This window comes from Cuculus canorus, chromosome 5, assembly GCF_017976375.1.
Source record: "Cuculus canorus isolate bCucCan1 chromosome 5, bCucCan1.pri, whole genome shotgun sequence".
NCBI lineage: Eukaryota > Metazoa > Chordata > Aves > Cuculiformes > Cuculidae > Cuculus > Cuculus canorus.
This window is the reverse complement of record NC_071405.1, coordinates 22,539,425-22,567,399: the sequence shown is the minus strand read 5'-3', so window position 1 is coordinate 22,567,399 and position 27,975 is coordinate 22,539,425. Positions and strand designations below refer to the sequence as shown.

At 37.3% G+C, this 27,975-nt stretch overlaps 1 protein-coding gene across 3 annotated transcripts in view; it reads right to left on the bottom strand.

Annotated features, from left to right (window-relative positions):
* Positions 1–256: 256 nt before the first annotated feature.
* TTC8 (tetratricopeptide repeat domain 8) overlaps positions 257–27,975 on the bottom strand; it is a 62,605-nt gene continuing 34,886 nt past the window's right edge. For 2 of the 3 annotated variants that reach the window (XM_054067104.1, XM_054067105.1), the window contains 9 exons: positions 27,339–27,383; positions 21,355–21,440; positions 19,936–20,023; positions 16,754–16,864; positions 14,587–14,726; positions 13,175–13,349; positions 10,967–11,089; positions 9,123–9,206; positions 257–7,488 (listed from right to left, as the gene is read on the bottom strand). In XM_054067104.1, the coding sequence (XP_053923079.1) occupies positions 7,372–7,488; positions 9,123–9,206; positions 10,967–11,089; positions 13,175–13,349; positions 14,587–14,726; positions 16,754–16,864; positions 19,936–20,023; positions 21,355–21,440; positions 27,339–27,383 (969 nt within the window). In that variant the 3' untranslated portion in view covers positions 257–7,371. The remainder of the gene's footprint in view (positions 7,489–9,122; positions 9,207–10,966; positions 11,090–13,174; positions 13,350–14,586; positions 14,727–16,753; positions 16,865–19,935; positions 20,024–21,354; positions 21,441–27,338; positions 27,384–27,975) is intronic. The other variant, XM_054067103.1, reaches the window with a different exon arrangement.

The following is a 27,975-nucleotide window of genomic DNA, read 5'->3' as shown; positions in this document are numbered from 1 at the left end:
CTAACTTTTTATTTAAAGATGATGTTGTATTTAGGTAGACAGCATGAGACTTGTCATGTTCCAGCAGTTTTAAAGTTTCTGGGCTTTGCTTGCACTTGCTTAAAAATGAGTCTGTTTGACAAATACCTACATTGCTAATGAAGATAATAAAAATTGTCAAAAGTGTGGTTTCAAAGTATAAATTACCTCAGACATTTATAAGTTGCCACATTATATTTATTTACCATTAATTTTCTATCTTTTGCAAATATACATATATCTCTGCAAAATAGGATCTCCCATTCCATCCACCTTTGCCAGTGCTCAGTCAGACTGCTGAACTCTTGGAGAGTTATTTCCTTCACTGCCTATAGGTACTGCCCCATTTGAGGACAGAGGCTATTTGCGGATGTCTTGCACGCATACAGTAGTGATATCATAGAATCATGGAATCACAGAATCATAGAATAGTTTGGGTTGGAAGGGACCTGAAAGATCAGTTCCAACCGCCCCTGCCATGGGCAGGGACATCCCACTAGATCAGGCTGCTCAAGGCTCATCCTACCTGGCCTTGAACACCTCCAGGGATGGGGCAGCCACAGCTTCCCTGGGCAACCTGTGCCAGTGCCTCACCACTCTCATTCTGAAGAAATTCTTCCTTATATCAAGCCTAAATCTGCCCCTCTCCAGTTTGTACCCATTCCTCCCCATCCCATCACCATAAGCCTTTATGAATAGCCCCTCCCCAGATTTCCCATAGCCCCTTCAGGTACTGGAAGGTCACTATAAGGTCTCTTGGAGCCTTCTTGTCTCCAGGCTGAACAAGCCCAACTCTCTCAGCTTGTCCTTGTCAGGAAGGTGCTCCAGCCCTCTGATCATCTTTGTAGCCTCCTCTGGACCTATTCCAACAGCTCTATATCCTTCTTTGAGGAGAACCATTATACATTCTGAGGGCCTGAAAGGGTCAAAAGCAGAATGATGAAGCCAGAGGCCTTGAGAGCAGTGTTCTGTGGGGCCTGAAAGGGTCGATAACAGAAAACTGTGCTGAGATTAAAAGCCGCTCCTCCTGGAAGGGAGGATGTGGACACAGAGGTTCTTGGCAGTATAATGTGTTTCTCCCCATTCCAGGGCCCAAGCTAAATGTATACACTCCAGGAACACCTGCAGATTTAGTTAAGGATGTTATGTGAACTCTGGACAGACACGTAGACCCTTGTTTTGTAGAACTTGTAGAGCCTGCTTTCTCACGACAAGAATAGTAATAAAGTATGTAAACAGTGCATACAAGTACGATGTTATCTCAACCAGAAGAGTATAAAAACTCCGTTTGGAGAATAAAATGTTGCTACTTGCCACCAGAGCGGTAGTCCGTCTGTCGATTTAGGCGTCCCTGTGAGCTGGTCTCCGTCACTTCTTATGTTGAGGATTCCAGAACCGGACACAGTACTCCAGGTGGGGTCTCACAAGAGAGGAATAGAGGGGCAGAATCACTTCCCTCAACCTGCTGGTCACACTTCTTTTGGTGCAGCCCAGGATACGGTTGGCCTTCTGAGCTGTGAGCACACATTGCCAGCTCATGTTGAGCTTCTCATCAACCAGCAACCCCCAGTCCTTCTCCGCAGGGCTGCTCTCAAATACGTCTTCCCTCATTCTGTACTGAAATCAAGGATTGCCTCGACTTCTGTATTATACTGCAGAGATCTTTGGTATATGACTTTGGCATAGTTTGTGGTCCTCTGCTTATTAGCCTGCCTTCCCAGCATTTCTGTTGAATTTCAAATCTTGTGTTCATCCAAGTACTACTATTTAATACCATAATAAATAAATGCTTCATAACAACACAACATTTTAAGCCTATCCCTTAGACACTGCAGGATTGCAGGCAAAGTCAGAAGCTTTAAAGTTTTTCTATTGGGCCTCCCACATCAGTATCTCTGGAAGAACCAACAATTACATCCCTAAAAGCTAGGACAGATACGTGCATCTGGTTTTGTTCCATGAAATAAAAATTAAAAAATAAACACCAAACCAAGCAGTGACCATATATTTTAGATCATGGTTTTATCTGAACCCTGAACTGTCATCTTATGGTAATTCACAGGAACAAAAATAGTCCAGGGTTATTTCCCTAAATAAGCTTTTGTGTGGTCTCTCATATAGAAATAGGCCAGAGTCTCTTTACTGAAGGTTTTATGACCTTTGGTTAGGGTGATCTAAATTTATTGTATTAAGAATTAACTAGGTAACATGTATAATAGTTTCAAAGGTGCTTGGCATTATTAGCATACAGACTTTGCAAAATATGGAACTGATAGTAGTATAAAATAATACTAAAGCTAAAATGAAAAATCTCAGCAATTACTTTATGGCTATGAACACTGAATAAGCTGAAAACGAGATGAAACTGCGGGGGTGGTCTACCTGCTGGAACCAAGTTTCCTGGCTCTTAACGAGTTTGCCCTTTCCACAGTGCTGAGCAAGGTCTGCATCCCACTGTTTCTTCTTGCATCTCATTTCCAATGGCTTCAAGACTTCTCTTGGAATCATTGAATCACAGAATCATTTAGGTTGGAAAAGACCATTAATGTCAACAAGTCCAACCATTAACCTAATACTGTCAAGTCCACTACTTAAACCATCTCCATAATCACCACATCTACTCCTTTTAATCTTTGAATAATATAATTGGTTTCACTTGCAAAACATGCCAAGAAGCAAACAGGAAATAGGGAAGAAAATCACATTCGTATGTGCTGATACATTCACATACACAACTAAACATAATGCACTATATACAGGGAAGACTACTTTTTTATTGTAAACTCAATGGTTTAATCCCTCTTTTTTTTTGACATATAAAGATCTGCTACCTAACCAGGAATTCTTTTTCAGCTAAACCTTTATGATCCTGTTGTAAACTAAACATAAGAAGGGAGAAGGCTGTGCACTAAGCAACTGCTGTAACTGACAGAAAGGAGAAGGTAAATATAGTGCTCGTACAGATCATCCAGTTCTTCAGTGTAACTCAGGGTTTGTTTACTTGATAGTTTTGCAAGGAAATCTGCTTTCTCTGTTGACATACCTCCCAGATTTAACCTGTTTACAGATGCGTCTGAGCATTTGCAGCTCCTGAGCGCTCCTAAACTCTGAAAATGTTAATAAGGAAATTAGTAACACGACTATCCTACCAGCACAGGAATTCAAATGCTATTGGAGAGTGACTGGAGATAAAAGTCCATCTATGATTTGAATATCAGGGTTTCTTGGCTTTTGCTTCATTCATCTTTTAAGGCACAAAGAGAAACTTTATTTTGTTTTTATTTATGGAGAAAGGGGGATTTTGCATTCTACATCCTCCATTTGTTTGATTGCTCCCAGTGATGGCTGAGATATCAGTACAATACTTCTCTGTGGCCCACAGAGCTCAGCGGTGCAAAATTATGATGTGTATACACACAGGCACCTGCTGGGGACTGGAAGACTGCAGCAGCCCTAGACCTTGAATAAATTCCAAGAAGCAGAGAAAATTGCATCAGCTTCCTTTTGTCCTGGCCATGGAATGAAAGTTCATCCTTTCTTTGAATCTGATTCCACAGTGGCTTTGTACCCCAAGTTTTATATTGCTCTGTGCAATATAAAATGCATCTGGAAACTTCCTAAAATGGCAATTCTGAGACTTCCTCTGGGTAGGTGAGGAACAAGCTGGCATCTCACAAAGACTTTTACTCAGCTTATTCAGCCTCCTGCTAGGCAGCTGCTTCTCGCCTGCACATATCTTGAACTTATCTTTGCCCTGCATTTCAGACTATCCAGTTCTGTCCTTGCTGAAGGGGAATAGCCAATACCTGCCAGTAAGTTTTCACAGCAACTGTTTCTTGCTGTTTGGAAGAAAATGGTATGCCCTAGTTTAGACAAATTTGTTTGTGCAAAGGGCTGTTCTAAGCTCTCTCTTTCATGCTCTCTGTTGTAGGGAAACAAGTGTTATTTGGTCAAAAATAACCATCACAGAGGCCAATGACAGCTCTGGTAACAGAGGCAAAGTAGATACTGCCTAAAGGAAGCAAAATGTCCATGGTCCTATTCAGCTGTGGCCCCCTTAGTACTGGGTATAACGAGTACCCATTGGTTGGGGGGTGGGTGAAGGTGAGGGGCATGAATAAGATTGAAATCACCCATCAAAAAGAAGACAAACTTGTGGCAGTGAGAGTGACTAAATACAAAATGTTTTACAGAAAATGCTGTAGCTTTTTTGTACCAAAACTTGCTGCCGCTCTGGCAGGTAATCACTAGTTAAGCACCAGCTGGGTTCATTAAAAAGAGCTCCTGGCTTAAAATATTTTGGCCTATGTCATATCAGAGATCAGACTGAATGACCTAAAAATCTCTCCCTCTAGCCTACAAGGACAGGAAGCAATCAAATTTAAAAACATCACTATCAGCAACAACAACAAAATGGGATCTTTATCCAAAGTCTTACAGTGACTGAACTGGCACTTAATAGCAAACTGCTCGTGTCCTGCCCAACAACCTCTGAGGAAGCTTTTTTCAGTGAAAATGATCCACAACCCCTAACTAGGAATACTGATTAATTTCAGCCATAACTGCAGCTGGTGCTAAGGCTACAACACCTTGCAAAACAACCAAAACCGGTTAACAACCTGACACTTCATTATCAACTGCTAAATGCATTCGTCCACCACAAATACCCCAGCAACTGGGCTGGTCAAAAGACTGACTGGAGTTGGTGGTAACAGCCATAGACTGTGCAGATCTTTCCTGCAAGGACACAGAAACTTCAAGGCCTCCCAGACATCTGCTTTGAGCTTCCTTCCAGGAGGCACTGTTGTGGACACCATCTTCCCTGTGTATTAAAACACTGTTGATTGTTTGTGCTGTTTTGCCATTGTATTTTATTTTCTTCTCCCGAGGGGCCAGCTAGACAGAGCTGGAGCTGTACTAGATGTTAGAGGAAAAATTATTTCTATGTACAGAAACACTGCATGCAATATTAAGGTCACACCGTCCTAACATGATCCTACTGCAGAGATGAACACAGATTCTGATGCATTGTGTTGTGCTGTGTCATCCTCAATTAACTAAAGGCGGTTTGCCCCAGGGCCTGCCGATTCATCTGTTCGTTGGAGCTCGCAGAGAATTAACATACAACAAAATCAAAAGATTCTTCCACAACAAACAGCCTGCTGATTCATCTGTTGTTTCGTTGTGCTGCTGTGCTCATTACCACCTTTGATTTAATCTCTACGTGAGCTAGTCATGAAAAAAATACTGTTGTACCCTTTCTTCGGGGCTTGAAAGGTCAACAAAGCAAATAGCTGCTACCCTTTGGGGCAACCAAAACACATCATGTAAGATAAATTTCGAATGGCTTGCAGATGCTGCACATTAGGGAGCTAAAATGGCTTTAATCTTACGTAAAACCTGGTGTCTTTGTGTGTGGGGTGGGGAGATTGTTTACAATTAATTTGCACAAGCAACTTGTGTAAAGTATTCCTCTACCCTGCATGAGCCTTCTCCCTTTCAATCACCACATATACCCCAATATTAGAAGAATAATCTTATCAGATCTATGTTCTAAGGAGTACTGTTTGCTAAACGAAGACTTATTCAAATCATTAACTTGTACAGTGATCACAGTAAGGGGAATCGTATAAGCACCTCTATTAGGAACTATTGAGCTGCCACACTGGATTAAATACTGAAGTTGTTTTACTAGTTTCTGTTCCTGTTCATATAGAAATAATCTTATTTAATGTGCAATTTTAAAAATACTTTAATAATATGACATTAAAAAATTCTCAACAGTTCTTTTTAAACTGCTAAGATAAACATTTTCTTTTCTGGTAGCTTCCCAAGTTTAGCACTATCAACTGGAAAGACATAAGCAGAGTAGATCAAAGGATGGAACTTCCCTATAAATTCTTCCCCCTTAGCAGAGAGCAAAATCTTATTTAGGTAATGTAAATTACTGATAAGCAAGGTTCTCTCTTAATTAGTTTGTGACAAATTTATGACAGTATAAAGACCAATGCAGAAAGAATAAGATTTCCATTAAAGTTGCTGCATCTATTCAGCCAATAATGTTTATGCATTTCACAACATGATGTGAAATATTAAAGCCAGTAAATGACAGTGTTTCTCTGTGTCACCTACAGACTGCTCTGTGGGGCAGCCTGGGGTACACTTCTCTAAGTGACCCAGCACTTGCCTTTCTAGTTACAACAGTCATGCAAAGACAAGGGTGGGGAAGTAATCAACAGTAAAAAGCAAGAAACAATATTCATAAGAATATTTAGGGTTGCTCCCTAAGCCAAGATAATCCCTTCATATATCAGAGAAACATGAGAAAATTTTAAAGGCCTGCTTCAGGATGTGTCTTTATAGAATGCCTTAACATTACACGTTTCTTAAAGGTCTTTTAAAAAGGTCAAGTTGGGCAATCATGCAAATGTATACCTTTTAGTTAGAACACAAAGATAAATGACAGAAAGACTTTGTTGCTATTAGTAGTATTCTTGTAGTTAGTATGATCAAATATTTAGCAACTGTGGCTATGTGGTAGCACAGGCAACCACCCAATCAATAATTAGTACTTAACTCTGCAAGCTTCTAAATACCCTTTTTCCTCACTGAGATTAAGAATCAACTCTCTCCTGGGTAGAGAGGCACACATATACTTGTGGTACTTTGTATCAGTTCTGTGGAGCCTTTCAAAATGCATTAAGATCACTGACTCATTTTCATGGCAATAAGGATGTGATTTTCAGTTACATAAATAAATCAGATAAACCCTACAAACAGGGATTTATTTAATTCATACAGTACAACAAGGAATACAACAACTTCTGCTTTACATATGTATTTTAAATTCTTGTTAGGTATTTTAGTATATAACATAAGATCTAATAAGAAAGTATACCATCAAAAGCCAAGTTTGAAGACCAGTTAGGAAGTTCCATTACTCTGTCACTTGACAGACTGTCACACAGGAATATTTAAAAACTCTTTTTTTTCTGCAGAAAAGCCAGGAAAAAAGGTCCTTTAAAATGTCCATTAATATTAAATGGAGACTTACTTGCTGATACAGCAGACCACTATTTCAAAGTTGTCATATCGGCAGTATGCTGCCACTCCCACAATCTCTCATGTACGTAGCTGCAACATGTGTTCTAGCTGCATTTTAGTAAGTGATATGTTTTAAGATCACAGAATCTAATGAGGAATCTTAAACCCTTCCTGCTACTCAAAGTAACACAGGCTTTGCCACTGGGATGCATTACGTACAGTTTATCTACTTCAAGCTAGTATTTTCAAAACAGACGTGTGGGACATTCACTTTGGCTAAATGATTTTACAGAAGAGAAAATAAGCTCATCAGAGCATAGCAAAGTGCTCTTTTAGCTGTTGGATGAGCTGTTGTGTATCAACGTGGCCTGGAAATGCTTCTTCTGACTTCTGAGCAGCTGTGTAACTCCTCTGAAGATCTCCAACCTGTAAGAAACGTACAAAATCATTTTGTAAATCCAAGCACTGCAGTACTTGCATTGTGTATTCTGTGCAGTAGATTTGTAAACAAATGTTTAAACACAGCTGGTCCTGAAAGCAAACAAATAAAACAGATTCACTATGGATGCTTTTGAACTGCGGGTTATGTCTCCCTTACATCAAGAGAGGAGAAGAAAAAAAATAGAAATGTGATTTTAATGGGAGGCATGTTTCAAGACAGTAACTTTATATCTGATTCCATCTGACTTATTGAAGAATGGACAAGGTACATCATGCCCAGTGCTTGAACTGAGGAGAAATAAAACCAGGAAAATTTGTTTTGAAATCCCATAGAAGTACTGCTGTGTAAAGAAGCCATACACATTGAGCCCCTGTAAAAGTCGCAACTCCGTGGGATTTCCTGCACACTCAAAAGGGAGGCACAACAGTGTTGGACAGCTGATGTTGCTCCTCTTCTGCTTTTAGAAGTATGTTTCTACATTGTTCCCTACTTAAGGAACTGTATTACTCCCTAAATAGCCATCATTTTTTGGAAGGAATAAATGTACATAAGGAGAACACCTCAGAAAGCAGGTTCAGCAACAAAGGACCAAAATGTTTGGGAACACATCTAGTAAAGGCCACAGTTCCCAAGTGAGAAGGAATAAGCAGGAATAAGTGACAGCAGGAGACCTCTGCTGCTTAACACAGAGCTTCAGTTACAGCAGGAATTCTCGGAAGGGGAAGAAACCAGGGTCCTGTCCAGAGAAGTTATGTTTTGTAAAGCATGGCCTTACACTGAATCTACGGATTGCATTACCACAGCTAGCTGATCTGGCCATCTGCCTTCTCCCACAGCCTATGCAGGTTCTTCGTGCAAAAGCTATGTAACAAGACGTTTGCAGACTAGGGTTTACTCCTTAATCAGTAAGAACAGAATGAAATTATTCAAAATCACAACGGAAAGGATAGGCTTACAAATTAATGGGTTGTTCTTTCTTTAACACATGTACTTTGGCATCTGTAAGAGCTGGGCTGCCCACACTACTCAAGACTCATAACAGAATCTTGAAGGTGCAGGAACAAGCAAAGGAACAATTTTTTCTTGTGAAAAATAAGCAAAAACTTTACAAGTCCTGATATTTACAGGAATGTTGGATGCACTGTCAATTCAGTGTCTGAGACGCTCTTTGTCAAAGAAATTATTAACAAAAATTCCAAAGGTTGCAAAGCTGAAGAGCAGACTTTCCTTTTAAGATCAGTAAGACCATGGGATGAGTAATTGATATTTTTTCTATACTAACTGATAAATGATGATACTATTTCACCTCACATTCTGAAAAAGTCAATGACTGTAAAGACTGCAGATACAATTGTTAATGGACTGTTCATTTTGAGCATTTGGAAAAATTCCAAGTTACTTTATTATAGATAGTTGTCCTCAATTATTCTCAAAAGCAACCATTTGAATGACTACTTCTACACACAAAACTTTTAGGTATTAAAATGAAAACGTAACTTTAGTTTATGCATTCAACTATATTGTCTTGCCTATCTGGAATTCTCTGTAACAACAATAAAAACCCAACTGCCCCATCAAGGCTCAATTTTTTGATTACAGGAATAGAACAGTGCATTACCTTCTCCGAGAGTATTGCAGTATTGAAATGGGGCTCATACATATGAGGTGCTAAAGATGAAGCAGTCTGCAGCAAAGCTCTTGCCTACGTAGAGAAAGAAAGAAAGAAAGAAAAGAAATCTGTGAGAGAAGGGAGGGTAGTAACAGTTTAATGCAATTTTCATCATTCTGAAAAAAAAATCATCCTGTTTTCTTTACTATGCCTTTATTAAAAAAGCCATCTTCAACTATACATGAGTGATATCAGCAGTACATTTAGGCATAATCCAGTTTAATATCATTGAAAGGAATAAGACTCTTGGTTGAGTCAGAAAAAAACATGCTGGAACTTATTCAATTAAGCAATTCAGTTCTAAACACTGAACAGAAAATGTAAATAAAAAAAAAGTCCCACTCCACTGTATTTGTCTGTTGTCACTGACAGCCCTGTCTTAAGCACCCCTGAAAACCAAAATTTTATCATTAAAATGACAGTTTTCACACTCAAAAATATTAATAAAATTAACTCTTTTTTTCTGACAAAACAGCAGCATTAAAAATTAATGAAAAATTAAGCATCAGGGTGTGCATTTTCACACTGAAGTCCAATACAAAATTAAGGTCAACTTGTGAATGCTTACTCTGAAAACTGAAGAACTTCAGGGGAAAAAGCCTGACTTTTTTCAATAGAAAAGTATCTGTAAACTGTTTGGGAAAACATAGTTAAGAACTTCTAAAAATAACTCCCTAAATCTGGCAACTCTGAGCACATGCACCAGAACTTACGGAAGAACATTCTGAAATAAAATGTAATCCAAAATAAGCAAAATATCTTCACATTTTTTATTCTTCTATGCATAATTTTATTACCATCATGATCCTGATTTTTAATTATACATGTGGAACAGCAAGATAATAGAAAACTTTAAGCTAAAAACTAAAACAGACAGGAAACGATTTAACGGAAAGACTCTGCAGTGCTAATTATAAGCAATCACAACCTCTACAAATGGACTAAGTTCCACCTGAGAATTAAATGTCTGTGAATTTACTGGTTATGAAATTGAAACTAAACCTGAAGTTTATTTGCCAATGGACACATCCAGTGCTGGTTCATTTCAGTCGCAGTTGCTAGGCTACCTGAATAAAGTTAACTTTGAGAATCTGCTCTTAAAAAAGGTATTTACTATATCATACTGTAACTCTCTTAGGTCTATATGAATCTGTCAAAATAGGCTTGGTCCCATAAGTATTAAAACAAAGCCACTGTAGTTTAAATCATTCAACAAATGCATATTTTCCCTGTGTTTGTATAAAAAAGAAATGCACTTTCTTCACTGTGCATGTCAATTCCATATCTAATACAACTTCATATACTCACATTTGGTAAATCACCAAGCTCACCAATGTAAAAGTATTTGTCAAGAACTTTCTGCCTTGGGACAAAATTTTAAAGCAATCCCCTTGTTGAAAAAAAAAAAATTAAGAGCTGATCCGATTGCTGTCTTCTGCTGCTGAACAAAATACATTATCTACATTTATAAACCAAACATATAGTTAAAGCTGTAATTTAAGTGAGGATTACAGAATAAGGATTTTGGTTTGAGTAGTCATTTGGAAAAAAGATCTCAACAGCTGCAGAGCCACTGTAAACCATTTCGACATGCCTAAGATTGAGCAGCTGAATGGGAGATTGCATGATAACATGGAGGTTACATTGAAACATGCATAAAAGTTATCCGTGTTTTCTGCCTGTAACAAGCAAGCTAGACATTCATGATTCCTCCACCTCAGGGAAACAGCACGTTTCTTAAGTACAAAAGGGTCAAAGGAAGCATTCTTCTTAGGGTGAGATTCAACACCAACCTGTTCGATGTGACCTTTTTGCATTGCCAGTACAGCCAAGTTGTTGTAAGCTTCCGCGTAGTCATTATTGTGGACTAACGTTAGCCTGAAACACTGGTAAGCCAGATTCAGGTCTCCTATCCCCTAAAAGTAAGACTGTATTTTAATTTGTGAAAAAATTGGAAACAACATGCATCTGTTTTGTTATCTGGAGTATCTTTTCACCCATATGTACTACCATGGAATACAGATTACAATAAAAACATACTGATCAGAACCATATGTGCTTTCTTCCCAGATCCTCTCATTTGCTTGTTATTCTTCCTTCAGACAGTGTCTTTTCTCTCCAACACAAACTTCCATGCTCCAAGTGATATTCAATTAATCTAATTTGACTTTTAGAGGTCTAAAGATAAAGGTACTATCTGCTACCATCTATAGTAGCATGAGAAAAACATAGATGCCTTCAGAGGGGAGTGATCTTGCCTCTCTGTCTCTACACAGATCTTTTAATAAATAACACATAAGACTAGATGATAAAATTAAGGGCATTAATTTCTTTGTATAGAGCAGCTGACTACTCTTCAATGCTCTAGTACTACCATCTACCATGTAGATGGTAGATGGTAGTACTGATAGAGTATAAGGTACTGATACAGTATAAGGTTAAACATTAAGGATGATAAATCATAGAATCATAGAATCATAGAATGACTAGGTTGGAAGGGACCCACTGGATCATCGAGTCCAACCATTCCTAACACTCCCTAAACCATGCCCTTTAGCACCTCATCCACCCGTCCCTTAAACACCTCCAGGGAAGGTGACTCAACCATCTCCCTGGGCAGCCTCTGCCAGAGCCCAATGACCCTTTCCGTGAAAATTTTTTTCCTGATGTCAAGCCTGAACCTCCCCTGGCGGAGTTTGAGGCCATTCCCCCTTGTCCTGTCCCCTGTCACTTGGGAGAAGAGGCCAGCTCCCTCCTCTCCACAACCTCTTTTCAGGTAGTTGTAGAGAGCAATAAGGTCTCCCCTCAGCCTCCTCTTCTCCAGGCTAAACAACCACAGCTCTTTCAACTGCTCCTCATAAGACTTGTTCTCCAGCCCCCTCACCAGCTTCGTTGCTCTTCTCTGGACATGCTCCAGAGCCTCAACATCCTTCTTGTGGTGAGGAGCCCAGAACTGAACACAGGATTCGAGGTGTGGTCTCACCAGTGCCAAGTACAGAGGGAGAATAACCTCCCTGGACCTGCTGGTCATGCCGTTTCTGATACAAGCCAAGATGCCATTGGCCTTCTTGGCCACCTGGGCACACTGCTGGCTCATGTCCAGTCGGCTGTCAATCAACACCCCCAGGTCCTTCTCCTCTAGGCAGCTTTCTAGCCAGACTTCTCCTTGTTTGTAGACAAGGTTGTCTGTAGGGTTATGCTGAAAAATGTAGGCACATCAGTTCAAATTTCAGTGTTTTAGGTAGTATAAATCAATGTGCTTATCCTAGTCACTGTACAATCAAGATGAGCAGTTGAGTTTCTCTCTGACTTAAGTTAAATCATAATCAGCATTTGAAGTCAACTCATTAGAAAGCTGCCAGAAAGTTTATTTGGTAACCTTATTCCGGGCACACAGCTAAACAGAAATCTAATACAACTTCTGAAAGAACATTTGCAATAATGGGCAATGAACTAAAATTAATGTAGAAATTTATCAAACTTTATCACACAACTATACAATATTTCTATTGCTGCCTATGAGACAGAGGAACATGCCTTCTCAACGATGACATACATAGTGCCTTAGTATGTTATGTGCTGCCGAATGTGTACTTTTATGACAACAGAATCAGCTTAATGCTCTATATAACATAAATAACAGCTTAGAAAAAAATATCTTGAATTCAATGGTTTTGTCAGATTAGCTCATATTGCAGCAAAGGTCTTCCAGGGCTGGTACGTATTGCAATTTGTTTAGAAAGAAGAAAAAGTTAAAGACAGTGGGGAGGAAGCATCTTTTAGCAGCAGTAAGCCACATTCTTTGACTATGTACAGAACTTTTTTCTTTTGCCCCTTCCTCCTTAGTGAAGTGCAAACAAACCTTTAATCTGTACTGCACTTTATCACGTACACTATCTGTTTTCATATTTCAAAGTAGGGCAATGACTCCTCCCAGTTATTCTTTTTCTAGGTTTTCTGGAATTATATTTATTCAAAAAAGTTGTTAACAATTTTCATACCACAGCCACGTGTCCCAAGTTGTACCACACATCTGCTGTCTCCTCCTCATTTTCAGCCAAAACCAGTGCACGTTCAAATGAAGACAGTGTCATATCATATTGTTGGGCATAGAAGCAACAGAGGCCCAGATTGTTAAAAAGCTGGCAGTTATGAACACCCATCTGCAGGAGCCGCCTAGATTGAAAGAAAATACTTAATTTGGTCTTTTAGATAACTCCTAATAAGAGTTCTATCCTAAACAACAAAGTTCCTTCCTCCTTTCTCCCTAATCTGAAAGGGTGTAATAATCAAGAGTTACAGTCTTACACTTTATCGGTAAAGGTTTCACAAAGGGCAATGCAGAGCATTTTTCATTAGCAGAATCAAAGCTGTGCAAGACTTTGTGTAAATTAGATAACTTCTCTCTTTTCGACTGTGCCACATGATCTGACTTTATTGCAAGATAAAGCTGTACACAGACTTTCTCAATTTCCTCTTTCCAATCCCTCAGCCTCAATCAAGCTGTAATTTGTTGCAGTTACTTTTTATAACTCTTCAGACTTCAATGTTTTGCTTGATTCCTGTCCTTCAGCACTGCTCTAATCAGTACTAGTACATCTAGTATGTGAATCTGCATTAACCTTACATTTCAAGCATAACTCAGAGTTAGATTTAAATTGATGTTGTTTAATGCGTATTTTAGAATGGAGATGCTTTATAAAAATTCTGTTTGTTAATATTTATAGGAAAAATAGGTATGTTAAGAGGGCTAGGGAAAAAAGAGGGCTGCTGTCTACAGCATGACCATGATTTTCTGAACCTGAAGCGTAAAAGAACTCTGGTCCAACATAAATAAGGTTGTGCAGAAATAAGGTAATCTGCTCTTAGATTTAAGAACATGAGTCAGGCTCATTTGCACTTTCACTATATTGATAAAAAAAGCAAACAGCATTGTTGATACTATCTTTTCATTGCTTTCAGTAAAACATTTCTAAGTAAAGGATTTTGTGGTCACAACTGCTTATGACTTCAGGTGGAGTTTTTCAAAGGCTATTCTTTCTCAAATGGCTAAATAGGAACTCCATGTGCCTCCTGAATGTAACTGAAATTAAGAGTAAGGTCCACCATTCTCAAACTGCAGAAGATCATTCCTTGTTTATTAATACATTAAGAACTGTTTTGATAACCTTTGTGGATACTGCCACATACCTGCATGTAATGATGACAAGTTTTTGAGAGAGAGATGCAATTATCACTGGCCAGTATGGAAGTTGGCATGCTAATTTTGTGGTATATTAGTCCAAATGCTCAATCATCCTCTCATGGCAACCCCCTAATGCTCCTTTTTGCTACCAGCATTACAAAAATCACCCTCCCATGTGTTCAGTTGCCTTCCCGTCCCCTCCACTCCCCCCCCCCCAAGTATAGATACCTATAAAACCGCAGAGCTATCTCAGGCTGGTCTGAATAAAAATGGTTACTGCCAATGCATGCAATGGCTTCCACATGAGTATTGTCTTGTTTTAAGACGTCTTTATAGTACTCTGCAGCCAAGGAGATGTCGTTCATTTCCTATACAATTGAAAAAAATTCAAATTAATTCTACCTTTTATCATCAATGTTTATCATAAAACTTACTAAAATGTCAATCTAATGAGTGCTTTATCTATGCCCTGTACAGTACTTAACTGACAATGGTTAATAATACTCTTAAGAGTTCTCTCATCATACAATGCAACAGCACCAACTGGCACCTTCACAAGTGACACACACATCTATGAGAAGAATGCATATTAATTTACCAGTGCTAGCTGTACCTGTCATTAAGTCTATGCCATAGCTACAGGATAAGATTTGGGCTTTTTAAAATTTTTTAGAACAAGAGACTGCTCAGAAGCTTAGCGTGGGCAATAGACGTTTGCTACTTTTTGCAAAAGTCTTGTGATACACAATACTGTGCAGTCAAGTTTCCCAGTATGGTAACATACAGTAAACTTATTTCCCCAGTCAATGTCTCAACTATTTTCAGTGCTTTATAAGTTAATTCATTAATTTCTCTCAACATAAATGAGAATACAACTGTACATGCAGAACTACTATGTGCCTTTGGAAACAGGAATCATGGATTTACTACCAAAACTTGTACTAGCTTACATATGCCAGTTAAGAGAACTATATTGTACTAAAAAATACATGGTTGGATGCATGCTACTTGGAAGATTAATTAAGGTGAACTTATTGCTGTAAATATCACACAGTTTCTGAGGAAAGCAAGTCACCAAAGGACTCAACACCATGTCAGAAGAAAATAAAAGATCAAAACACATTTCCGTGTTTAGAAAGGAATAACTTCTACCTGTGCACTGTCGATACACTGTACTCTCAATGTGACTACAGAATAAGCTTTTATTTAATTTCAGCAGTGTATTTACCTAGGAAAAAAGCGTATTTCCTATGATTAAAGAAAACAATACTAAAGCAGTGCATTTAAAAATAATGGTTTTTTTTAAAAACCAAAAAGTCTGCAACTCTTTCTACTGTCAAAAGGCAGTGACAGAGAAGAAAAGCTCTGATTAAGATGCCTGATGTATATATTCCACTTGTGAGTCTATGTAATGAGAACAACCTTTTGCTGCAGTGCAAATCTTTGCTAACGAAGCTATAATCCTGCTCTCAGGTGTCAGTGCAAAACTAGATCCTGTCAACTATTATGCTGCTCTTTAATAATTCCTTACAGAGTTACGTAATGTTATTTATGGTTCTGCAAAACAATATCCATATTAAACACCATTTAACAATTCAGAAAGAAAAACCTCCAAAAATTATGCAGCCATTTTCTTCTTTGCTGAAGGACAAAAAGGATTTAACATGAAAATGGATTACTGCTTCGGGGTTAGATGAGAATGATGAGAACAGGAAAGAATGCCAAGAATGAATGTAGACAGAAAAAAACCCACCTCACGATTTTGTTTAAAACATTTCTTTTGGCATGGAATCATTACCAACTTTCAGTGAAAAACAGTATTAAGTCCTCTGTTTTGACAAGAAAATACACAATTCTAAAACACAAAGTACATGGTTACCAAGCTAAACCAAAATTACTTCAAAACTAATCCTACTTATGTTATTTTAACATCTACTTCCTAAACTAAGAAACATTCATATTCCAGCTGTCCTCATTGGCTCAAGAAATTTAACAGTAAAATATAAAGACAACATTGACAAGTAGACTATTTTGCTATTTAATCCTGATAGCAGGTCCTTACTCATTTGAACAGTTTTAGTGTGATGAAACACATAAAAACTAGACCTAACTATACGGACATTTGGATCACTTGACTTCACGTAGACTTGCTTCTGTGTGTCAAGGGTAAATAGGTTCTTACTAGTGTGACTAACCATTTTAACAAATAAACCTGCAAGGTTGCCCTGACATTACTTGGGCACTTTTGTGTAATGCTACCTGTTTTGCATTAGGTCTACTGAAAATCATCATAGTTAGTTTTTTATGACCTTATAGTTTGATTCAACTATTGGTTCTTTTTTCTTGCACAGGAGCTAACTTTGCCCACCATAAGGATTGCATTGTGGGTGCATACCTCGTAGATCCTGGCAATTCCACAAATAAGAGTCACTTCTCCAGGAAATCGATCTAACCCTTGCTTGAAGATGTTCACAGCTGTAACAGGCTGATCCAAGCGTGAATACACCTAAGCAAATAAAGTGTATATAAATGTCAATTATCTGACTTGCATACTTGTACTGCTGTTTAACAAGGGAGATAAATAAAAGGCATGACACCTCCCTTTATTCAGTAAACCACTAGCTGAGACAGTGAATAATGCTAGAAAAAAATAAGAGTGAATACTGAATAAATCTCTTCAATAAAGTAGACTAATTCAAATAATTAAACATGCATATCATCTTGATATTACTAATACATCTGGACATTACTAATAAGCCAAAAATTGTCTTGTTATTTATTATCATATCAAAATAATATACTTTGACACTGAGGTGAAGGTAACACATTGAATATTTTCCTGTTTAATATATTTTAAAAAACTTATGTCTAGGCTTGAAAGAACTGGATCTTTAGACTGATAGTCCTGGAATACCAAAATATTTTACCTAGTCAAATAAGACTGCACTGCACAGAGCAGTGACATTTTCAAATCCCCTTACTGCTTTGCCAACCTCTCTTGTCACAAACAATAAAATCCCGTAACAGAAAGAGGGCAGTTTGGTCTCTGTGTTTTGGCTTCTGTGGCGATTATGATAATGTGTGATGTGTATAAAGTTGTGTGAGAATTGGATAGAGGACATCAATGTGTTGAAAGAGAGCACCTCTGCAACTGTTTGAGAGTACCACTGTAAAGCCCTCCTGTTTTGGTGTATGGTAAACACAGCTGCAGCAAAGGAAAAAAACCCACACACCTGCTTTGGGAAATTAGACAGTTAGAGTGATTTAATCCATCTCCCACTCAGTGGAAAAGTGTTTTGAGTGCTCCTGTTGGAGAAATAGTAAATAGTGCTAATACTTGATATGACTAAATAAAGGGAAAGAACCTGTGACTGGTATCCCAATACAAACACTTTGTGGTGCAATGAAAGAAAAATATCAACATTAACTCAACACCTAAGAAATCTCCAAATATACCTTCTGATTCTGCCCTTGAGCTCCATGGACTTTTAAGTGCCTACAATCAAATTACTTGTTAAAGTTCTAAATTTATTTGCATTCCTAGACATTTGCTAAGAATTCTTTCCTGTGACCACTCAACTGACATTTTTAATTGTCAAAGCGCTGTGGATCTTGAGTGCCTTTTGAGTAAAGAGACTGCCATTCAAAGTTCATAACTGGAAAAAAAAAAAGAAAAAAACCAGGCAATCTTCTAGAACACTAATTCCCTCTTCTCAAAAGCAAGAAAAGAGAGAGAGGTTTGGGTTTTTTCGGGTGGCGTGTTACTAGGACTACACTAATCACACCATCTAAGAATATGGTTTAAATCAACAATTTATTCCTAATGCACTATTAGGTATAGAGTCTGCTCTATTTCTTCATTTGGAGGTTCACTACCAAGATGCTTTCACTACAGATCCACTGTGAAAATACTACGCTAAGACAACACAGCCACAGTAATCTACTATGTAATTCCCATATCCAGTGGCATATTGCACTGTCCAGCACCTGGGCAGACTGTAATGCTGCTGTCCAGATAAGTGGCAAAAGAAATAAAAAGATAGGTGGGACAACTTTGACCTACTCACAGCTGCTTTGGGGAGACCTGCTCTACCTGTACTACAGTGCTAGTCATTAAGTTTTAGATACTAAACACAGAATGGTTCCATTTTCTTTTTGGTATCTCTCCTCTCTCGTAAAAGTAACTCATTCCCAGCTCTTCTGGGTCATGAAGAGCTTTGTAACTTCTCAGCAGCCCTGACTTCTTTAAAGACTATTTTATTTACTTTTCTTGTGGTCTTTTATCTTTTCATAAATTTGATTTCAAGGGAGACGTAGCTTTCAGGAAAGTATTAAAAAAAACCCCAAACCAAACCAGATAGCTGTTGTAATAATGAATATAAACAGAAAACTAATTGGAACCGTAGTATTGGTCTGTTTGCGCAGAACTTGATGCAATCCCATTATTTTTTATAATGGCTGTTCAACTCAAGTCTAATCTTTTCTGTACTGTCAGACTGATCTCTATCATACTGCCCTATTCTACTATCTATCCACCCACAGCCACTAAATCATATTGTGTGATACTTCATACTTGAGTGAGCTGGCCTATGAAATAGGAGGTGGAAGTTCAAATGCAGCTCCTACTTGAACTAGTAATGATGTGGGGGAATGCATTTCTCCCATATCGAATCATCATTTGTTAATCCAATTACTCTGACAGTTTCATCAGTGTAGCTCATGTGACAGAAATCTAAAATTACAAAGTTCAACTGAATAAACTACCTCCAATTGCTGTATTGAAGATAAGTCTCCAGATAGCAATAATGATCATTTAAATACAAACTGTAAATTGCTCAAGAAATGTAAACGTAAAGCAAGTATCATAATACGAATAATTGAATTATCCACTAGTGGTAATGACTTTTGGATAGGCCTGTGGCAGCTGGCTTAAAGGGACCTGATAAAGAGCAGCTGATTTAATGTCTTTCTAGGGCAATAGGAAGAAAAATGCAGTTTTAGTTTCTCACAGGCCACCTTTTCTTGAACGTCTTAAAAAAGTTTACAATCTGATATGTACCTTGCTAAACAAGTAATTCTGAGGCTTAGCCACTTGTTCTTATGAAGCTTTTAATGTCTATTTTAACAGAACATTCTCTATTTCAAGGTCTCTGATTGCTTTCTTTAAGCTCACTCTGTTTTGATTTTGCTTGTGAAACCAGGATTTGGAGCTTCACTCTGCACTTACTGATTTATTGCATCAGTTTCCTAGGAGACCATATATAGCTACATTGCTCTTCATACTCAAAGTCAAATAATTCTTTAGCAACAGAATACTCATTGGAGTTTAGAACAAAGAATATAGTAACATAGGAGATACATTTTTTTTGTGAAATCTGAAAACCTCCAAAATCCTTTTGTAAACTATAGACTTCAATATAAATTGTTAGCATGTATTGCCTCGGGTCTGTATGGAGATCACACACGATTAAACTCAATGGTCCATCAAGCTCAATACTCAGCTATTCTGGTATATGGATTTCTCAGGGATAGTCCAGAATTTCGCTTGATTCTTAAACAAGCAAATCTATGACTTACTTTTGCCAAATACAAGATTGTATCAACCATGTCCTGTTGCTTGAGAGCTGACTTAAATTGTTTTTCAGCTTCACGATATAATCCTAACCTAAAGAGACAACAGACAGATACAGAAGGTATGTGTTAGGGTTTTTTTTTTTTAAAAAAAGCTTATTAAATAATGAAGCAGTGCATACTGAACAAAGACACCTCTCCTAGGAAAGTATATGGCACAGGAACCTCACAGAAGTCTGTTTCATCTCAAAAGCATTTCTTTTGCAGTATTACCATATTTTGCAGTAACCTATAAATGCTCTATAGACCATAAAATTAAGAGGGTTGTACTATTTCAACAACAGCCAAAAGGTGCACTTCTCATACACAAATTGCCTTTATTTTCCTCCTGCCAGACAGCACTCATTCTTGGTGAAGAAACACAAAACACAGCCAGAACAAGCCAGCTGAAACAAAGAAACACAGTCAATGGGGACATAAGGTAATTTTGGAGTCCGGAAGTAGATATGCCTGCTTGGACACTTTAGTCTTTATAACACTATCCATAAAAATCCTGAAAGCGATGAATGACCTCTAAGCTTAAAAGAAAACCAAAAAACCAACCCAACCAATAAATCTGTTTAATCTGCTAAAGAATGTCAAATAAAGGTTAAGGATAGTGGAGAATTCCATTAGTTTGGGCATCTAAAAAGAAGCAATAGTTTCAAGCTAAAACACAACATGGAATTTTAAAGGGCTAACTGCTTTGTATTATCAGCTTGTTCATACAAGCACTGCTCATAGAATTGTAAAGACTGCAGATGATGCTTCAGTTTTTCAACAACCAATACAGTATCCACATGTTTTACATTCACGGGCTAAAGACACTGTAAAGAATGAAAGGTGGAGCTGCCTCAATAGTTGTTTGAATTATGTGAAAAGAGGTTGTATCAGGAAGAGTTTCATCTGATTTGGTATAACTGGCTGTTACAAGCATAGCCAGATCCTCAGCAACCACTCTCAACTGCTCGCAATAAGCTCTCCTCCCCACTGTTGCTACTCTTTCCTCAAACAGGCTTACAGCTGCAGCGTCAGAGTACTCTTAAGTCAAGTGTACCAACATTGTACCAACTATTGTAAAATTCTACCAACTATTGTTTCAACAATAGCTCTTTGCATTTATTTACTGACTTTTCAAACAAATTACTTTGAAACACGTTAACAAAGGTGAAGATGCAACCAATTCCGTTACTTAAAGGTACTAAATGTTAATGCCTTTGCCTCAAAACAGTTGAACATAATCTCCTCGAATATTAAAAGATATTTAACTGTACGCACAGCACTCTGCCCAGCACTATTTCTTAGTGTTCAGCATGGCACAATGCACCCAACAGTTCACCCTGCACTCATACTCACTGATCACACAAGAAATGAACAATGGCTTACCTATAGTAGCACTTCCCAATTTGGACCTTCCACCACCAGTCCTTGAATTGTGCATGTTCAGTGGCAAGGGCTGCCAAATCTAGAGCCTTCCAAAACAAACCCAATATCTTAACATGAATATCTTCAATGCTTGCACAAAGACTAGAAAATGAGCAATGTAAAGATTTTTGTAAGGAAACAACTTTGAACAAAAAGTTTTGGTAACTTGAGGTGGGGGCACTGCTTTATTTTTATAACTTAGTGTATAAAGTAGCTGAATGGATAATTTGTCCCTACATGAACATCTAATTCAAACAGCTTCTAGTAACTAAAAGATAAAATATAAAATTAATTTGATCAGAATCCTGAAGTGCTGCTTCAGAATATATGGAATATTTGTGTAAACTGATACACTTCTTCCAAGCTTCCCATCCTTGTTCATTAAAAGTCGTTAAAGACAAGCAAAATAAAGAAATTAGTTCAGCCAGTTTGAGATATTGTAGAAAGTCTCATCTCATTGCTAATAGCAGGCTGCCTTCACTTCTGGGAACTTTCAGCCGTATACAGTAAGATACACTTCTTCAGTTAAAAAGTCTATTATGCAAGTAATTATTTTATGACAGGAAAAATAGATAAATATTCAAAGAAACAGATAGCTATTGAAGAAAGTGGTGTTTTAAAATCCCTCTTATCTGGTGTACTGGAAAAGTAGATATGCTAGTCAACATGGTACCATCAGACACCACAGACATAATCTATGGCTTTTCGTGTTTTAGCTAATTTAAACATCTCTGTTAAAACAAATAGACATGTGTTCTGTACCAAAACCTACCCAAGAAGCAATTGTTATTGTTTCTTTCTTTAAATTTCATTTTGTCCCAGAACATACCAAAGCCATGCTATCTTTGCTACTTGTATTTTAGGAATATCATCATAAATAGCCTAAAAAGCTCTAGCACAGTATGTTTATAACAAAGAACTGACTTTTTTTTCCATAAACATTTTGCCGACCACAGAAATCCAAAACTAGTTATCTACTAGGAAAAATATAGAAAAGTTCTGTGCACCAGACACTCAGGGGCAAAGGAACCAATAATTTCCAAGAAAAAAATAATCTGAATAGTAGAAGAACCTCATTTAGTGACTTCTACATCTGTGTTTGATTCCTGTTCTACCTGCTAGCAAAATGAGGCTGCAAGTAATCAACATGTGTAGATCTGACATAGCACAGCAAAGTCGGTGCAGTTATGACGACTTAGATCTAAGTTGCCCTCTTGGCTCTGTGAGAAAGAATAATTTGTTTTCTGTCAGAATTCAGAGAAAGGGCTTCCATTGATGCTGTCCTCAAAGAGAGATAGGTGTCATTCCCTGAGATAGCGACAGGAGAGAGAAAACTGAGGAAAGCTTAGAACTCTAAAGTCACTATGTCTTCCAGTTAGGTGGAAACCTTGAAGAACTCTGATGGCAGTTCTTACCTTGGTTGCCCTTCATTTCTTACTGGCTTTGCAAAGTGCACAACAGCGCCTCTGGACAATACAGCTATAATAGGGAGGGAGCTTGCTTCAAGACAAATTATCAGTTTCCTTTCCAGACAAATACTTACATCTCAAGGTATATAAGCAATTTTGTCCCAGTACTAGGAAAAGCTGGGAAAGTAGTTGATGTTAAAACATCAGTCACTTTTGTTGCATTTATAAATGTATAAACAATGTGTGTCTGTCAAATACCCCACCTGCATCTAATACAGCATGAACAGTCACTTAAAATGAGTAACGGTCATTTGGCAAATAACGTGCTTCAAAGAGCCTTGCTTAGGATGCTCTGATGACAAGTATTCAAAGAGAAGGACTGAATTTCAAAAATGAATCCCTTCTGTAGCTACACATTCAGCTTTCTTTCTGCTATCCTCATTATTTCTGATAACTATTTTACGCAAGGCTAACAATTCTGGCTGCTATTGGAAAGTGGGAACTAAGACTGCTTCAGGCTTAGCAGACACTAACATCAGCAGTTTTTCTGTCACTGCAGATCTTGAACGCTTACCGCGATCTTATTACTAATATTGCATTAACTGATTTTGAAGTTAGTTGCTGACATTAAATCTTGCTTTTACATTTTACTATTAAGGAGGTAGGATAGGAAAAGGAAAATACTGTTTCTGATACTTTAAAAGCGATCACAAAAGCTTTAAAATATTACAAATGTTACCAACACCTCTAAAAAGCATTTGCCTGAAGCATTGTGCATCAATGTCAGCTATTTGCATACTTATAGTTAAGACTTTGTCCTGGTATTACAACAAACTCTTTTGACAATGGGGTCTTGAAATGTTACTAAATTGATTAAAATAGACTTTTAAAAGTCAAAGCCTTCACCTTGCTACATCAATACCAACTGCTAGTGTAATTCAATTTCAGTTTGCTGCAAAGGTTTTTTTTCATTGCACAATTTAGGGACAAATCAATATACAATCCGCACAGCATGTTAAGTGAATACTGCTGTTATAGATTGGTTTTAAGTGTTATGCCTGTCGCACACTCCAGTGTCTTGTCTGAATGTCGGTAGAGTTGTATTAATAACTAGAAGGGAAAACCAGCACAGATTGTGGATTGGCAGATAGTGGTATGTCCTTTTAAGGATTTTTTTGCTTCTAATGTACATATCAGACAAAAACCCCACAGTGATTGTCCCAAAAGTTTTAATAAATTTCAATATATAACTCATCATCTGGAAATGCTGGTTAGCTGAAACTGTTACTCCACAGAGCACTTACAATAGTTACCCACATACGCAGGAGTCCACTTCAATAACAGCCCTAGCCCTGGGAAGCCTTTCAGAACAAATTTCTTTTACTCTCAGTTCTTATATATGTGGAAATAAAAATAATAATCCCCCCCAACACTTAGTGAGTTTACTGTTGGGTTATTTTGTTTGGTTGGTTGCTCTTTTGCTCTTCAAGTTTCTCCTGAAGAATGAATCAGAGTTGATTTTAAATGAAAAAGAATGTAGATTCTCTAGTAGTAAGTGTATTTAGCATGATTCTGAGATTATTTATCATTACTTTCCTTAGTTAAATTGTATTATTACTGTACTAATTATTATTACAGTATTAATTATTTCAAATTGTCTACCAGCTGTAATTGAGTATAAAACGACTTGTAGAGTTCTGGTAATTTATTATTGTATTGCAAAATTAAATGTGTAAATGTAGATTTGTTTGAAACTTAGTGATTTCATACATAGTATTTTACGGACCAAGAAATTTGATAGATGGAAACGATAGCAAGCATCTGCTGCTTCTTTCACATGCTGTTGAATGGCAGTAATTCTCCCAACAAGTTATTGACTAAAGTCTTATTTGTAGACAAATCAACACAGGATAGTCTATAAGACAGCTGAGTAAATGACATTAGCCATAGTCAATTTAACACAATTTCTTTTGGTGTATGCCTTCTGGATTTCTGTAGTTTGGAAATCTAATATAATTCTATTATATATAGAATTTCTACCAGAGAGTATAAACTTCATAGTGTAAGGAAGAACTAAGAAAATATCAGAGGTCACAACTTCTGGCCTCACACATATATTGCATACTCATTGTTCTTTCTCAGAACATAGTGTCTTGTCATCACTACCCACCTGTGAATAATGGCAGAATAGATGTAACAGTCTGCTGCTGAAAAAAGCAGGAGCTGAACTATTTCTTGACGAGTCTCTTAAACTGCCCTGCTCTTGCAGCATTTAACCTATAAAATGGCTTTTAAGCAGAAATAGCTCAAGGGTACAGAAAGTCAGTTATTAAGTATATGTGTTCAAAAGGAAACAAGACAAGAATGATAACGGATAGAGTAATAGTAATTTCTTCAGAGAAGTGTTTAATTTTTCATTAAATAAGGTTAAAGACTTCTGAATAAATTTTCAAGCACAGAACAAGCTCAGTTCTTCTCTCTTTTTCTTGCAAATCCATGTTTCTGATAATTGACAGATTAAAGATATATTTACTTTTAATTTAAACTGAGTTCCTAGCATTATTTGTCCAGTTGAATGCATGCTGATTAATGTTATTTCTCAATTGAAATTGCTGAGGTTTTTTCTTTTTATAGACTGGCTGAATACTAAATAGGAGATAAATAATAAAACTGCCTTTGCTCCTTAAATAATGCAGTTGAGAACAGTACAGACTGTTCCAGATCAGCACCATGACAGAGGAAGGATATCATTGCTACTATTTTCGCTTTTATTTGCAGAACTGCAGGAACTTGTCTTTCAATTAAACCCATGCAGAAAGTCAACAAGTAGAGGGCTTTTCAGTTTATATAGAGACAAACTTTAGCCTATTTCCCAGGCTTCCAAGCTTTCCAAGCTCTTATATCCCATCTCATTCAGAAATATGGTTTGAGTTTTTTTAGAATGTGCAACCTCACACAGTAGCAGGTAATACAAAGATAGAAGAGATGGCAGTGAATGGTCTAACGGGTGATCAAGCAAGATCCAGATCAACAGTTAATGTGTTGTTTCTCTGCTGAATCCTAAGCAAACAAGTTCTTCCCAGGGAAAGGCAAGAAAATGAATTAGTGAAATGCCATTAGTAGGAGAGGTGAATAAACAGTGATGCAGCCAAGTTCAAGTAGATATTAAAGTATTTCTTCTTTTGTTTAAGAAAAATTAATGCAGTTGTAGTCCAAAAGGATGGGGACACACACTGAAGAACAGAATTATATTGAAAACTGTGTATAAAGTGCCGAAGAAAAGAGGAATGAAAGCAAATGAGAGAAAGCACACTGAACAGTTGAAAAAATACCTCTTCAGAGACACACATTATACCATAAAGGCACCAGATTAACCAAATCTGTTGATTTCCCTCTCACTGCACAGTAAACAGTGGTCACTAGGTTGACACTTCTTTGTTTACAGATATTGATTGGAAGGGATAGGGTGCAGAGAAAAAATAGAGGCAAAACTTTTCCTGCAAGACAGTGATTTGGGCTTCTTAGCAAGGATTTCAAAATACATGCAGCACACCACAAAAACAACTTATAATTTTTTTCTGGAGTGCTTGGAAAATTCTTTGTGTTCTCTGAAATTATCTGTCTAGTCTAGAAATGCTGTATGTCCTTAAAGTGTAGGTCACAGCCATGTCTGACGTCTTATCAAGCCACTCTTTTACTCTTAATGAGCTGAGTTCTCAGAAATGAACAACAAAAACTTCAATTATTAGTGACATAAAACACAGGAACCTTCTTCATTTTCAGTCGCAAAATATGTAAATGTTAATTGTTATTTCTCTCTGATATTTCTGACACTTGCATTTACTGTTTCAACCACATTTCGGATTAATAATGCACTGCAATTCAATCCTCTTAAAAAAATGCTATGCAATAAATTGACAGTGTACAACTATAATCATATGATACTAGATTAAAAAGCTTCACATAGCAGTACCTTTGGAAATGGTTCTGATCTCTATTAGCAACAACAAAATATTTGTGTTGTGATTAATTAGAGAGTTTAACTTCAGATCTCAGTAGTTTAAATAGCCAAATGATGTTCAGTTCAATCACTAACTATTTTGTCAGGTATTTTCACCTTCTGTTAATGAACAGTCTTCCATAACTTATTGATTACTCCTAAGCCTCAGGAACTCTGAACTATCTAGGCAGTCCACCCACCTGACATGGCATTTCAGCTACTGTTTAGGCTCCAATAAAGTCTGCTAATATGAAATCATCAGACACAAGGATCTTAAAGTGTCAATAGATAAGGGACTTAGTTTTAAGCAATAGAATGTTTTACTTCTCAAAAAAGAGAGCAATCCATATCTTGGTATTTGCAAATTATCATCGCTGATTACCACACCCGTAACAAAGGATTTCTCTCTCTCAAACAGCTTGGAATGCTTCACTTCTGCACTTGGGTGTGACATGCCACCTTAGTTTGGCAGGTTACTGACAGAAATAACATTGACACTTGATAAAAACAAAAATCGGAACATATGAATTACTCACATTTTTTACATCATTTTCGTGGTGAAAAATATATTCAAATAATGCCTGTCAAAAGAAGATTTAAAACATAGTCATATGTGAAAATAAAAGTTCATTGTGAATATACATCTGAAAACCTGGGACTATTTTCATGACTTTTTACCTGTAAAATCAACAAGTGATCTAACAAAGACTTTTTGCAATACATGGTTAGGTGCTTATGCAGTGAGAAATCTACCTAAATTAAACACAGGTTTATTAAGATGGGTAAATTTTGCCTTAGGGAAAAAAATTCTAAACCTTAACAGAATTTTGGGATCTGTAAAGGAAATATTTTTTTGATGTGCAACTGATAAATGGTAACTACACTGTGCTTCTGAAACTCAAACACTGGTAATACCAAAGCCTAAAGAGCTTCCGTGCATCAGCTGTGCTGTGTTCACTCCTGTGTGAAGTTAAGCGAGTCATACTACCTTGTAGCTGTTCTGCACTAGAATATAGAAGAGTATCAAAAAGGCAATAGGGGTGGCATTTTAAGTGAATAAAATGATCTTGAAAGATACTAGATAACAAAATAGAGACTGGAAGCCTCTACTGTCAGAAATATAGTATGGGTGCTAGTAACAAGTTTCAATTAAGTTGAAATCCCAGGTCTTAA